At 44.7% G+C, this 14,685-nt stretch overlaps 3 protein-coding genes across 3 annotated transcripts in view; all 3 read right to left on the bottom strand.

The window, feature by feature from the left end:
- The window catches only part of LOC121594380, a 34,530-nt gene extending 32,246 nt beyond the window's left edge, over window positions 1–2,284 (bottom strand). The window contains exon 1 of the mRNA XM_041917566.1: window positions 1,049–2,284. The gene's annotated coding sequence lies outside the window, so the exon portion shown is untranslated. The remainder of the gene's footprint in view (window positions 1–1,048) is intronic.
- A 1,876-nt stretch (window positions 2,285–4,160) lies between these two features.
- LOC121593383 (adenosine deaminase 2-like) lies at window positions 4,161–5,969 on the bottom strand. The gene is made up of 5 exons (XM_041915669.1): window positions 5,534–5,969; window positions 4,978–5,460; window positions 4,760–4,905; window positions 4,336–4,693; window positions 4,161–4,277 (listed from the first exon to the last, which is right to left on the bottom strand). Exons 1-5 carry the CDS (start codon window positions 5,776–5,778, stop codon window positions 4,166–4,168), a joined length of 1,344 nt encoding a protein of 447 aa, XP_041771603.1. The 5' UTR covers window positions 5,779–5,969; the 3' UTR covers window positions 4,161–4,165.
- Window positions 5,970–10,902: 4,933 nt separating this feature from the next.
- LOC121593937 (guanine deaminase) lies at window positions 10,903–13,480 on the bottom strand. Its single transcript, XM_041916734.1, has 5 exons — window positions 13,165–13,480; window positions 12,827–13,075; window positions 12,591–12,745; window positions 11,873–12,522; window positions 10,903–11,804 (listed from the first exon to the last, which is right to left on the bottom strand). Exons 1-5 carry the CDS (start codon window positions 13,258–13,260, stop codon window positions 11,575–11,577), a joined length of 1,380 nt encoding a protein of 459 aa, XP_041772668.1. The 5' UTR covers window positions 13,261–13,480; the 3' UTR covers window positions 10,903–11,574.
- Between the last annotated feature and the right edge of the window lie 1,205 nt (window positions 13,481–14,685).

The following is a 14,685-nucleotide window of genomic DNA, read 5'->3' as shown; positions in this document are numbered from 1 at the left end:
ATGGTGTCAGAGAGGGACAATTAATTCTAGGCATGCTTTTTTGCTGCTGTGTTGTTGTTATTTTTGCATGCATCAACATATCAATGGTGCAAAGTGCAGGTTGATTGCACGGTCCAAGGGATGTGGCAAAGGTGTGAAATAGAAGTGCATTCAGAGGCGGAGGGGGGGGGGGGGAACAACAACACTGGCATCACCTTACGGTATGGAAGCATCAGCAAAGCAAAACATCGGACCCGACCATGAATTGAAGGCGCAGCAGCAGCAGCAGGTAAAAGGGACACAAATCCACCTCATCAAAAACACACACACACACACAGCCACACACATACGCGTCACTCTCTGTGTGTTGTGGAAACGCGCGCGGGCCGTTACTTTAACCATGGCAACGCGTCGTCGCGGCACACACTCACAAGCACGCCTGGAAATGCGCGGTTTCCCTTTGGATCCTTCGCCGGCTCTCCCTCCTCCCTCCAGAATAACACACCAACACACACCTTGTGTGGGAAAGAGAGGGAGCGAGCGCCAATAAATTGCAGATTTTGCCTCCCATACCCTTTTTCTTCGGCCCTCGCCGCGCTCTCATTCGCGCTGTGTGTACGCGAATGTATGCAAAACAGGGTACAATTTTATGTTGTGCGGCCATTACCCTTCACCCTCTCCCGTCCCTCTACCACCACCACCACCACCACCATGCATAGGCTGTGTCAACTCACACCAGGCGCAACAGGTTCGACCACACAGACCCAGGGGGAGGATAGGGAAGGGGCGAGATCACCGAAACGATCACCTTTCCCCTGTTCTCGCCCTGCGTTCGCCCTTTCCCATGACACACACACACGAACACACACGATGGTTGCGATGACGATCACCAAGGTAGTGGTGGTTTCCCCCGTTTCCAAAGCTGTTCGTTCTCTTCGTCTTTGCCTTTTTCTTGTTCGCTTCTCCCTTCCCCCTGTATTTCTCCCGACTACCTTCCTCGCTCTCTTTCTCTCTCGCTCCCTCGTGTTTAAGGAAAGCTCTCGGGCCATTAGCTGTCCTGCTTGCTTACCTGATGATGGGACGGCGGACATTAAGTCAACATTCCTTTCCTTTCGGATGACGCGCACCGTCTGCTGCTGGGGCTGGCTAATACCGCGCTGGCCCGTTTGTATTGGGTTACCTCTTCACTACCTGCCAACTCGCCGTGGCTTCCCTTCTGCTTAACGACCGCCGTTCCCCCGTAGGAAAGCGAGCGAAAGACGTTGACACACCACTACCACCACCACCGGTCACAGTAATGATCTTTCTTCCAGTGTCGTCGCGATCGACAACGTAGCGCGTGAAAGCATACGACCGACACTCTAAGCACATCTCACGCCGACGGATACATACACGCACTAATTACGTATTCCATTTCGATCCCGGATCTCCCACTACGTGCGCCCTGCATACAGACAAGCAGGACACAATTTCACTTCACACACACACACCCTCGGCAGATGGAGACAATCGATATTGGTTTGCCCCCAAATCCGTCGAAAACGAAACCACTTCGCTATTTGCTTTTTAACCAAACAACCACAGAGACAAACACGCGTACACTTTTATTCGATTCTTCGCGATCGCCTTCCGCTCCTGCTACTCGATCACAATAGGGAAAAGCGTGCAGAAACTAACAACAAGCGTACGGTTTACACGGAACACTTCCAACTACAAGAAACACTACAAACGCCACTCGACGCCACCGAAAAGCTTCGTATCACCGTTGAATGCACAATTGCCGTTGATCATTCGCACTCTTCCCATTCATTGACAGGGCAGGTTATGGTCGCTTAGCTGCTTCACTGCCACCACAATCGATCGCCATATTCGTTTTTCTTTTCCCTGTGTTTCCTAGAAGGGCATTCACATTCGCGCACACCCCGATCGTTTGTTTTTTTTCGCTTGTGAAATCACACCACTCTGCACAAAGGGTGCTTTTTTCGAGATAAACGTGAACACCCGTGGCTCACACTGGCGTATGCGCCATCCACTACCTGTGTGCCGAGCGGGAGCACACCCTGCTTGCGTGTCGTTGCGCGAACGTGGTCTCTGCGGCTGTGTGTGCTTTGCGCTGTGCCCTCTGCGCTCTGCGGTCGAGCCCAGCAGCCACTTTCTCGGGAAATTTTTATAAACGTGTCACACACTTGCCTTCCGCGCTCCGACAGGTAATATCAGCCACACACACACACCGTCATCCACCGACCGAGATCGAACCTAAACGACGCGCGTTGGTGAGCAGCAGTGCCTGGCCGAGGGCACACACAAATGCGCGCAGAGAAAGAGAGAGAGATAGAGAGAGAGAGAGAGAGAGAGAGAGAGAGAGAGAGAGAGAGCGGCGCAAACGATTCGAAACGGCAAATGTGTTGTGTGAGTGTGTGTAGAGTCTCTCTCCCTCTCCTCTCTCTGTCTCTCTCTCTCTCTCTCTCGCTCTCTCTTTCGCTCTTTTCCAGTTCTAGCGCGTTTGTGTACGACAACGCACACACACTCATGAGGGATGAGGGTGTTCCACACCGCACCGCACCGCCAGCTACTCTTTGTCCGCAGCTGATCGCATGTTTTCCAGCATCTCGTTGTCGTTGCGTCGTTGTGTTGTCGTCATCGACCGTTTCTCCGGGAGCATTAGCCACATATATTCTCGAGGGTTAAAGGCACCCCATCAACCCCGCTTTTTCGCTCGCTCTTTCTCTCTCTTTCTCACATTCGCTCGCTCTCTTTGTGTAGTACGGGCGGCGTTTGTATTTTTTCCTTTATTGTTCGTGCCTTTTTCTCAGTTTCTCCCGCTTTTCTTTTGGCCGTTCCGTTCCCGGGCCGGGAACAGCACCACCACCAATGGCAACAAAAGCAATAGCAGCCCGATCGCGTCGAGGGTGCGTTTGACTGTAGGGCGCGCCGCACGCTGCTGCTGCTGCTGTAGGAACGCCGCTCACGCACACCCTGACAGGTGTCTTTGTGGCGATCGGGGGGCTAGCGATCAGAGTGAGGGAGACGGCTACTCTAGTTCGGATATTCACGGTGGGATGTTTCCGGCAGCACAGTCGGACATGGGATTGGAGCCATTTTTTCGTTCTTGTTTGATGGTACTTCGTATTGCTTTTTCGAATCAATTTATTTATTTTTGAAATGTGGTTAAATTTATCTGCACATAATAGCACAATGTTAGATGAACGCCTGTTCATATTTACCTACTTTTTCATATGTTGATAAACTATTATCGTAAAGTAGGTGTACCAATTATGCCATCAATATTCCAATTTTACTCCTGCAATCAAAATTAATGGGTGTTAAAAATATACATGTTTTCTTGAAGCCTAAAATAAATGTAGTATACGAAAGTATATTTTGCTGGGTTTACCTAGCCAATCTGGCATCTTAAAAGCGTTATCGGTCGTCGTAGATACTCATTCAGTCGACGGAAACCCTCAATTGGGCACTGTCATTTCTATTCGGACCTTGTGAGGTATGAATCGGTCATAGTAAACAATGAAAGCGGCCTACCTTTGGTTATTTTGTTTTATAGCTGTAAAATAGAGCTTTCTTGCGTGTAGTTTAACTATGTATTTAAAATATATTTTTTAGTTAAATTACAAATAAAGATGATTCAATTTCGTGACACGATTTTTGCAAACGAGAATTTTTCGACCAAGAATTTTGCGACAAAGAAGTTTGCGACCAAGGATTTTGCAATTAAGAAGTTTGCGACAAAGAAATTTTCTACCAAGAATTTTGCGATCAAGAATATTGCGACCAAGAATTTTGCGACCAAGATTTTGCAACCAATATTTATGCGACCAAGACGTGTAATAATTTTGTGACAAGGGGCGATTTTCATTCAGTTTTACACTCATGCTGTCAAGATGGCTGTAGTTGTTTTTTTTTTCCTTAAAATATAGTTAATTGAGCTTAAGATCAGAGTCTAGATATCCAATAAAACGTGTTAGTAGTGTATGTATGTCTTCGAAAACCAAATAATTCTCGTTAACCCGAGGTTCTGACTTCATGTTGGATGCAAGGAAGAGGATTAAACTAAAAGCATGGATACAATTTATCGGAAATCTCACCGTTAGTTTCATAAATTTTAACAATTTTGTCGTTTTTATTTTATTTCTCCTGTGTGTTTTCATGTGCGTTTGCTGCACAAAACGACTCATTCAATTGCTGAAGAATTTGCACTAACAACCTGCCGCACAAATAAGGCCCATTGTTTCTCCATAGTAGCGGTGATGTTTTGTCGCTCTCCATCGCTTAGCGAACTGTATCTAAACGTTAAAATGTGATTATTTGCGAAACGCTGAAAGAGAACTAAACGAAACCTACCGAATCGAGTCCCAGACAAGCTGCTTGAGAAACCCTAGCCCGGAGTGGGGTGCGATCGCCATAAACGCGTAGTAGTAATCGAACGTTACCCCAACCGCATCCCAAAAGCCAGGATCGTCACTCGTTATGACGATGGGTATGTTCTGCGCAACGTAAAAGCTGGCCGGATGATTGCGCAGATCGCGCACCAGCCCAAGCACCTGGTTCGAGATCGGACACACTTCGATCGCGATCTGCTTGCGCTGTACCGCGTGCCAAAGGATGGGATGCTTCATCAGCGCATAACCGTGCCCTATACGCTTAGTATCGAGCAGCACGGCATCGATAACGTTTTCGTCCGCTTCTGTGAAATATCCAGCTGAGATATAGAAAATTGAGACATTACAAATGGAAGATCACTCAGTAGCAAAGCGGTCATCTTTACCTATTTCTCCAGCATGGAAAAAGTATTTCGGTGGTCCCGATGATACTGGTGGTTGTACTAGCAGCGATGAAAAGCTTTTCAACGATCGATTAATATCCTCCTGGCCAACCAAATCGAATCCGACTACAAACCCGGGAAAAGTGGTACTACCAGTGGAGCCATTAAACATTGAGAATCAATCTTCCACCCGAGCAGCATAATGTAGTAAGCTCACATACCTTAAGCTATCGTACAGTTGTAACGCTTTCTCCAGCTCCCCATCGGTCATGTTCCTGTGTTTGGCCAGTATCAGTTTGACCCCCTGAAACGCTGGATGCAGGCGGCGAAAGTCATCCACGATGCGATGCAAAAGATACGCCACTTCCGGTGGACCATACTCCCTCCCATCAGCGTCGAACACTTTCGCGAAGGACATCCGCAACTCGATGTAATACACGCGATCGTTATAGAACTCGTGCAGCAGCTGCCAATGGTACGCCTCGAAGAAGGGCTTGTACTGCAGGAAGCCCTTCATCGCATCGAAACAGCTCTCGAAATCGAGCCACAGCTCATGGGTGGAAGCGTATCCGGTTCGCGTCGGTTTCAGGCTCATGTTGATAAACGATTCCAACCATATGTCGAACGTATCGATATCATCCTTCCGCTCCTTGCGAAGCTGATTGATGGGTCGCGTTTGATTTTCTGGACAGAAGTTAAGCGGTCTGAACGATTGAAAAACCAAACCAAAGAAGCTTTATGGATTCGTTAAAAAATCCGACAAACACTTTAACCTACCTTACGGTGAAATAGTAACGATCGTCTACATTACACAGCTTCGCCTCCGCACGGTAAGTTAGATTCTTGATCACCCAGCTGGACGAGACGGCGGCCGAGTTGTGCAGATGCAGGATAGCACCCTTCGGCATAAGTTTTAACGCCTCAAACACGGTGCTATTCTCGATGAAAGGTTTTGCATCAAAGAAATGCATTCCTGCCACGGGTCGGGTTCGGTCGACCACCTTTAGCTCGTCCTTTTTCATTGCCCTTAGTATTCGGTCGGCCTGCCGTTCATCTGGATTAAGATGGACCTTTCCGCCAAGACCGTACGCCGCTTCAGATTCTTTAATAGCGGCACGCAGTTGGTCGTACGTTTTCGTCCTGGAAAGAGTCAACGCGTGACTCTCTTTTACGGCTAGCAGCAGCAGTATGGTAACTACTAGGTGGAAGGCCATTGCAGCAGCGAGGTATCTCCAAAGAGTGCCAAAATGGTACTATGCCGGTTTTTATCCTGTACCAACACTACGGAGTGCTAGGACCGAGGTAAATCAAGGTTCCCTAACGAGCTGATTGACACTTGTGTGCTAGATAAATAAAAGCAAAGCTTTAATTATGCACGAACGTCATTTATTTCTGCTACTAGTATGAAACGTGGATACAAGCTTATTTCACAGCGCTATCATCAATGCCATATGATTGACGTAAATGTTTTTTTTATCACATGTTCATAAAACATTTATTAATTTATCGATAAGGACAGATATAGACAATTTATTGAAAATACTGCAGTCTATATGAAAATGTTGGTAACTTTTCCTTTAGAAGAGTAAGTAATGCTTTACTTAAATATAAACCTTGCTTATGGAATCTTCACAGGGTTGAAATTTATGTATGTTGGAGCTGCCCGCTGTTTAGCTGGTGCAGACGCGCCAGTTGCATATGATAGTTGCTCAAACGAGAGTGGTTACAGAACATTCGCCTTAATTGATGGTTAGTTGTATGTTTATTTGATTTCTTTGTCATAATTAAGACCTGAAAGTTCGTCTATTTTGTTTGTTATCCAGACTTAGGTTTTTTGCTTCTAGCTCAATACAGCTGTTTTTATGAAACTTCCTACTCGAAACTTGCTCTTTGCAACAATGTGTCACAAGGCTTACAGTATGTCGCGTCCAACCTGGATCAAGCAGCTGACTTGTTATGGAAAACGTTGAAAAATGCAATGAACACCTTGGTGGAAGAAAAGACAATTGTTTCAAGAGAAACTAGTAGGTGGTATACTTTGGTTCTTGCACGTATTAAACGGAAAAGAGACAAAGCGTACAAACAATTTATTAGAACTAACACAGATTATGATTGGACTGAGTATACTACACTCAGAAATTTATACAGTAGAAATCTTAAAAACTCACGCAAAAATTACTATAGCAGTGAGATAAATAAGCACAAGGGAGATAGCAGAGAATTGTGGAAAGTGTTAAAAAGCATGTTAAGGCCAGATGAAGCACATGTTTCTATTGTTAAATTTGCCGGCTTGATCGAATCTGAAGACTCCATCGTCTGTAACAAGTTTAACTCGTTTTTTGTCAGCAGTGTTTTGGATATAAATCAAAACATTGATGATGTTAATGAGCCTTATTATTTGTTGCATAGAGAAACTCCACGAAACCATTTCAGATTCCAAAAAATAACTCTTAGTCAGCTAAAGATTATTTGTTTCAACCTGAGAAAAACCACAGGTATAGGGAACGTGAGTTCAACAACCATACAGGATTGCTTTCACGTGATAAGAGATGACCTTTTGATGGTGATAAATGAATCGCTAGAGTGGAATTTTCCCAAAAACATGGAAGGAATCATTGATAATACCTATTCCTAAGGTGAACGGAGCTGCTAATGCGGAGGATTTTCGTCCTATCAACATGTTGCATGTGCTCGAAAAGGTGCTGGAGACAGTAGTTAAGGAGCAATTGGTTCAGTTTCTGAATGGAAGCGAGCTGTTGATCCGAGAGCAATCAGGATATCGGCAAGGACACTCTTGTGAGACTGCTCTGAATCTTGTACTGGCGAGGTGGAGGGTAGTGTTGGGTAAAGTAGCACAATTAAGTGCACACGCACATTGCCTTTAGTGTGCTGTGCGCACTGTGCGCACAGTGCGCACTTGGAACCAGTGCGGAAGTGCTAGCACAGTGCTAGCACTTTCGCACAGTGCTAGCACAGTGCTAGCACTTTCGCACAGTGCGCTCTCTGAGCACAGTGCGGAAGTGCTAGCACAGTGCTAGCACTTTCGCACAGTGCGCTCTCTGAGCACAGTGCGGAAGTGCTAGCACAGTGCTAGCACTTTCGCACAGTGCGCTCTCTGAGCACAGTGCGGAAGTGCTAGCACAGTGCTAGCACTTTCGCACAGTGCGCTCTCTGAGCACAGTGCGGAAGTGCTAGCACAGTGTTAGCACTTTCGCACAGTGCGCTCTCTGAGCACATGGTGCAGAGAGCGCACTGTGCGAAAATGCTAGCACTGTGCTAGCATTTCGCAATGTGCTCAGAGAGCGCACTGTGCGAAAGTGCTAGCACTGTGCTAGCACTTTCGCACTGTGCTCAGAGAGCGCACTGTGCGAAAGTGCTAGCACTGTGCGGAAGTGCTAGTACTGTGCTAGCACTGTGGTAGCACTTAAGGCACTGTGCTGTGCTGTGCGCACAGTATGGTGTGCTGTGCGCACAGTGCGCACAGCAGCACTTTACCCAACACTAGTGGAGGGTGTTAATGGATCGGAGGGAATCGATAGTTGCTGTTTTCTTGGATCTAAAACGGGCATTTGAAACAATATCTAGGCCATTGTTGCTTTCTACCTTAAGGCGTTTTGGTATTGTGGGGAGGGAGCTCAGTTGGTTCGAAAGTTATTTAAAAGACAGAACTCAGAGAACTTTATTTGGTAACTCTGTATCAGAGCCTATAGAAAACACCCTTGGTGTACCACAAGGTAGTGTTCTTGGACCAATTTTTTATCATGTATATCAATGACATGAAACAGGTTTTGAAGGCTTGTGAGATCAATCAAATTTTTGCCGACGATACTGTTCTGTATATCTCGCACAAAGATATCAAGCAAGCAGAGTCTCTGATTAATATCGATTTAAACGCTCTGGATGGATGGCTGAAGCACAAAAAGCTGGCATTAAACATTAACAAGACTTGTTACATGGTGATGTCTGCGGGTGTATTGGACATACCTCCGTCTATTGTGATAAATTCGGAACGAATCGAAAGAGTTAGACAGGCTAAATGCTTAGGGGTAATCCTAGATGACAGATTAAAGTTCCACGCTCACATTGACTGGGTCATCGCTAAAGTGGCTAAGAAGTGTGGAGTAATAAGTAGATTGGCGAAAGATCTCGACTTCTTTGGGAAAGTTCACCTTTACAAATCATTGGTATCGCCGCTTTGACTGACACTCGTCCATTCTATTTCTTGGCAACAAGGGGCAAATAAAAAGGCTTCAAAGGTTGCAAAATCGCATCATGAGGTTAGTACTAGGGTGCGGTCGACGTACGCCGACCACTGTTATGCTAGATATCCTTCAATGGATGTCGGTAGAGCAGAGGATTGTATACCAGACCATGATCTTTATTTTTAAAATGTTAAAAGGCCTGTTGCCTGGGTATCTGGGGGAGAGCATAATTCGGGGGTACGACGTCCACCGGCACTGCACACGCAGGGCTAATGAGCCAAGGGTACCCAACTTGCAGTCACAAAGTGCCAGAAACTCTTTGTTCTTCAAAGGGATTCAACGGTACAACAGATTACCCGGAGAAATTAAGAATGCGAGAAACTTATTTGATTTCAAACGTAAGTGCGTCATTTATGTTAAGCAAACTGTGTAACGTGAAATATGTGTAGATGTCCTATGTCACTATGTAATGTGTAACTACAGTTGTCATCACGATCTTGATGATGATGATAAGATTTTTTCTTTATATATGAAATTTTAAATTAGAAAAAAATATATAAGAAAGAGACAACATAGGTTTGAAACACGCGCGCGTTGAAGTGGACATTCGGGATCTATTTGGGGGAATGTACGGTTTGCACACGGTCTGGGAGGTCACAACAGGATTCACTCATTGATGATTGTAAGTGGCCAATTCCAGATACATTAGGTTCACCTGCTTTGGAAGTTAGTGCCCTAGAGCCAACCATTGGCACTAGTGGAACTGGCCATATGCATGTTGCAGTTGTGTTCCGATAAGTAGTGCGCCGGATCCACTAGTTGGTTCTTGGCGAGCTACGTAAGGGATACATTAAATTCTCCTGCTTCGGAAGGTAGTGCCCTGGAGCCAGCCATTGGTGCCAGAGGCCCTGGAGTCAGCGGTTGGCACTAGTGAAACTGGCCATATGCATGTCGTAGTTGTGTCCTGATAAGTGGTGCGCCGGATCCATTTATTGGTTCTTGGCGGACTACGTAAAGGATGCTAGGGAATACCATTGTATTCAATGGATTATGATCCGTTTTTTCTTGATGAAACTATGTTGGTCATCCTTGGTGTGTGTATGACTCGGACGGTTCCTCTGAGAGTTTTCCGAAGTATAATACTAATAGTTCCATACCAACTATTATAGTAGAATTATCTTATAGATACTTTCGTCCTTCTCAAACCTGTGTTGGGGTAAGAGGTGGGACTTATCATCATCATCAACTAGAATAGGCTCAAATACCTAGGCATAATACCGCAGCGGTCTTATTTCGGCACTTCCTCATGGTATTATTTAAATGTGTTCAAACTCATAATATAGGGTTATTCAGGGGTTTTAATAACGATTTGACACTTTCTTTAAGTAAATTAGACTCTACGGTAGTGATGAGTAATTTCAACAAAAATCCGGCATCGCTTCCAAATGATTCTGCCAAAATTGGTAACGGTTCTGGAATGTAGGTACAAAACTCCAAACTCGGAACCGTCCGGAGCCGCTAGCCGGAAGCCACAAAGGTTCCCAACGGTTTCGGAAGACTCCGACGGCTGCGACGATTTCATCTTCGGACGGCCCCAGTCGGCTCCAGACGGCTCCGACGGTTCCGACGATTTGATGTAACAAGAATCGGAGCCGGAGTAGTAATGTTCGGAAGCTGTTCGGAGGCGTGAATGCGATTCCGGGAGCCCATCAGTACTCTACGGCACTCCTTTTTAACGTGCTCCAATAGGAATTTACAAAGTGCTGGTCCAACGGGGTTCCTCCCGTACCCAGTTCCTCCCAGTTCAATTCCCATCCCATAACGTTCACTTCACGGAGGAGAGAGTAAAAAAAGTCCCCCAAAAGAGAGTAAAAAAAGTCCCCAACGCTTGAAATGAAATCTAATCAAAGGTGTAATTGTACACAAATTATTGAATTTATTTTCATTTTCATTTTCATTTTCAGATTCTTATAGGAAAACTCACAAACAAATCATCTACAAGCATTTTTTTTTTGGCTTTTGTGTGAAAACGTCAAGGCCCATATGGTTAACGACTGTTTCTCTATTTAGTCCTCTACTTGAATAGTGTACCGACCCCTGGTATAGTGGATAGACGTGCCGGCTCCTACAATCATGGAGCCGCATCCCCTCCCCCTCACTCCACATCCTCCGTTGATAAGAATTTTATAATGTCTAGTATTAAGCCTATTGAAGAAGACGAAGTAGTCTTTACTGATATGCCGGTTGTACAAGAATTGGTTTTATGTGCTTGCACACGTTTCTCTAATTCATCTCTCAAGCTTAAAAGGTGCATTTCTGAAATATCAATAACACACATTCGCTTTACACGCTTCACATCGGCCCATGAAAAGCAACAGATAACAAACGCCATCCCACCAGCTCTCATCACATTGTTCATCGTTTGATAACCTTCTGTCGGAATGGACACAAAATTTGATAACGTAAACATCGCTAAAAACGTACGCATTGAACTCAATACCAGACTCAAACAACACAAGCCACATTTGTCACATTCACATGGAGTTTTATTTGTTCGTTGTTGAGTGGTTTATAGGTATAAAATATCTTCCGTGGCAATTAATAAAGGCACCTTTCCTATGTTTTAATTTGTTTGCCCGCAACGTACACCTTCACAATGTTCCTATCGTCACCAACGTAGACGAACTTTTGCACCAACTCCAACAATAATTGCACTTTGGTTTTGTCCTTCGTTAAGCTTGCCGGCAGTTTGTAGCCTCCGATGGGCTGCGGTTCCGTATCGATTAATAAGGCGTCAAATTGTTTACCTTTCTGGAAGTTTCCGATCTTCTCGTCAAGTGCCAGCGCTAAAAGTAAAGCAAAAAACATGTTATCCAAACCAATTCCAGCAACAACGCCATGACCCATTCGTTACCTTGAGCTCCTCCCAGTGTGGCCAAAAACAGTGCCTGCTTGTAAGACAGTGGAATGTATTTCTCTCTCTTGAGCGCTGCACATTGCTCCAATTTGCCCGTCCCTTTGACGTCTTGCGTTTTCATAAAGTTCAAATGTTGCGATACGCCGAGAGCGGCACGCATTGCTGCCAGTATGCTCATGTCGCTTCCACCGGACACGTCCGTTCCGAGGCCCACCTTGACGCGGGCATCCAGCAGGCGCCGAACGTCACAAAAACCCGATCCAAGGTTTGTGTTGGAGCTGGGACAGTGCGCTACGGAGGTGCCACGGGCGGCCAGCACCTTCAGCTCGGCGTCCTCCAGATGGACACCGTGAGCGAGCACGGTCCGGTCCGTCAGCAGTCCAACCTCATCGTACACACCCGAGTAGTGAGGGGCGCTCGGGTACTGCTGCTTCACCGTTTCAATTTCGCCCAAATTTTCCGACACATGCGTTTGCACGTTCAGGCTGTACTGCTTGGCCAGCTTGCCCAGTTCGCGCATTAGCGGCTCGTCACATGTAATAGCGAAGCGTGGCGTTATCACCGGTTGCACGAGATCGCTTTTCCGCTCCATTACGTAGCGTATGAAGTCTACATTGTCCTCTACCGATGTTTCCGTGTTGCATTCACTGTAAAAGGACGACCAAAATTAAGTGTTATTGCAGGCCTGCACCGGTGTGCCAGCCGCGATACTTACACGTAGAAATCCGGACACATTTGATTAGAGGAGACTTTTCCAACGAAACCGCGCTGCCCTTGGCGCACCATCTCGTCAACCAGAATCTTGTTCGTTTCCGTAAAGATGGAAGCGAAATAGCACGCCGTTGTTGTACCATGACTAATCGTATTGTTCTGTCCAGGAGAGTTTCGAATTGGTTTTAAAAATTCCCATTCGTCTGCAGTTATCAATGAATAGGAACATCATTGTCTTACCACCACGTACTTGTACACTCGGGAAGCAAACTCAGCATCACGATAGTTCGCTTCCAGCGGAAAGGTGTACGATTCCAGCCACTCCAGCAGCGGCTTATCTAGCCCCAGACCAATGTTGGGCACTTGCGGGGCATGGATGTGACAATCGATGAGCCCGGGAAGAAGGAACTGCGAAGGTGATAGCACGATTCGTTCGTATTCAGATACGGCTGAACCATCCAATTGCGAGTGATCACCGACGGCTTCAATCTAAAATGAAAGTAGTTTGATTTACACAACATGAATAATTTAACATACACACAATCAATTGCGCAAACTACGCAAAACGGTGTACATACCATGCAATCGTTTACCGCAACGAAACCATTCTCCAGAACCTCGAGCTCATCGAGCGATTTGGAGTGAACGATTTGACCAATAAAAACCTGCTTCATCGTGATGGAGAGCTAAATATTAATGCTGCCGCACGGTTACACGTTTAATACCAAATTGCCGGAAGGGACATTTTTTACGCTGATTGGGGTTGCGGGTTGTTTTCTTTTTTTGTTTTGTGTTTGTTGATAATATTCGAATTTAACCCTTATGCTTTCGTCTAGCACGAATGCCCAAAATATGATATTTTAAATAAGCAAAAGAACAATGCTTTATAATTTGGAACGCAGAAATAAGCCTTATTTTTCTCATTGACATCAAAATTAATATAATTTGTGAAAATCACAATTACTCAATGTGACAAATCGTGCTTGCACAAGGGTTAAAGGCTTTTGCTATGCCGAACGTAAACATACCACTGTCATATCGTAGTCAAAACATCGAAGCATATCATCGCATAGTTTTGTTTTGTGCCCAGGAGGCAAATTCATGTGTCTGCCTTAATAACGTATTTCGTTATAAAGGTCCGAATCGACGTTTCCATAACAATTGATTTTTAAATTTGCTTGCTTCTATTATTATATATTTTATTATGACACTATGCTAAGAATAAAAATTATAAATGCTTACATTTTATGTTTCATGCATCAAACTACAGTCAGAATTCAATAGTTGAACGTTTTTTAGTTGGCATGCTTTTAAGTTGAATGTTCAAACTAGGTTTTGAACAATTTAAAATAATCTCATGGCCTGTCGAGAAGAATCTTATTGTTTTTGTATGGAAAAGCGTGTTAACTAAAAAACTAATAATTTTATTGTAATCCCTAGACAATATCGATCGAAAACATGGTAAAAATTTAAATAAAAAAATCGTACAAAATAAAGATGTAATTTGTTCTTTGTATGCAGGCTCAAATGAGAATATTTCATCGCAGAATTATCAGTGTCCATTAAATTAGATTAACGTTTTCTTTCTGAGTGCAATAACCTTAGATGGTATAAGCCTGCTTAATCCAGCAGGATAATCATTCTGGCGTATGGGGATTGGTCCAAACGTAGCTTGAACTTAACGGGGTATCAATTGACGAAAGTACTACGGGACTAGCAAAAAATGATAAAACAGAGCTAGCATTACAGCAAAAGCTCATTTCCAGTTTTCTTTAGTGCTATTAACAGTTTCATAGTGTTAAATCGTTCAAAACTACATATTTATTTTCAAGTTAACTAAAATATCTCAAATCATATATTTGTTTACATAAACCTAAATCATTATTCAGTGCATGAATTATGTATGCATTTAACAAAATATTATTCCGTAATGCATACAGCTAGAATGTATGCATGAGAATGTAGAAGTCCTACATTGGTTTACTTACTTATCCGGCGCTACAACCGCTTTGCGGTCCTGGCCTGCCTCAAGAGTGTCCGAAACCGCTCGCGGTCTCGCGCCCTCGTCTGCCAGTCCGTTATCCCGGCCTTAATGGTGG

This window comes from Anopheles merus, chromosome 2L, assembly GCF_017562075.2.
Source record: "Anopheles merus strain MAF chromosome 2L, AmerM5.1, whole genome shotgun sequence".
NCBI classification, from domain to species: Eukaryota; Metazoa; Arthropoda; class Insecta; order Diptera; family Culicidae; genus Anopheles; species Anopheles merus.
This window is presented reverse-complemented; position numbering and strand designations above follow the sequence as displayed.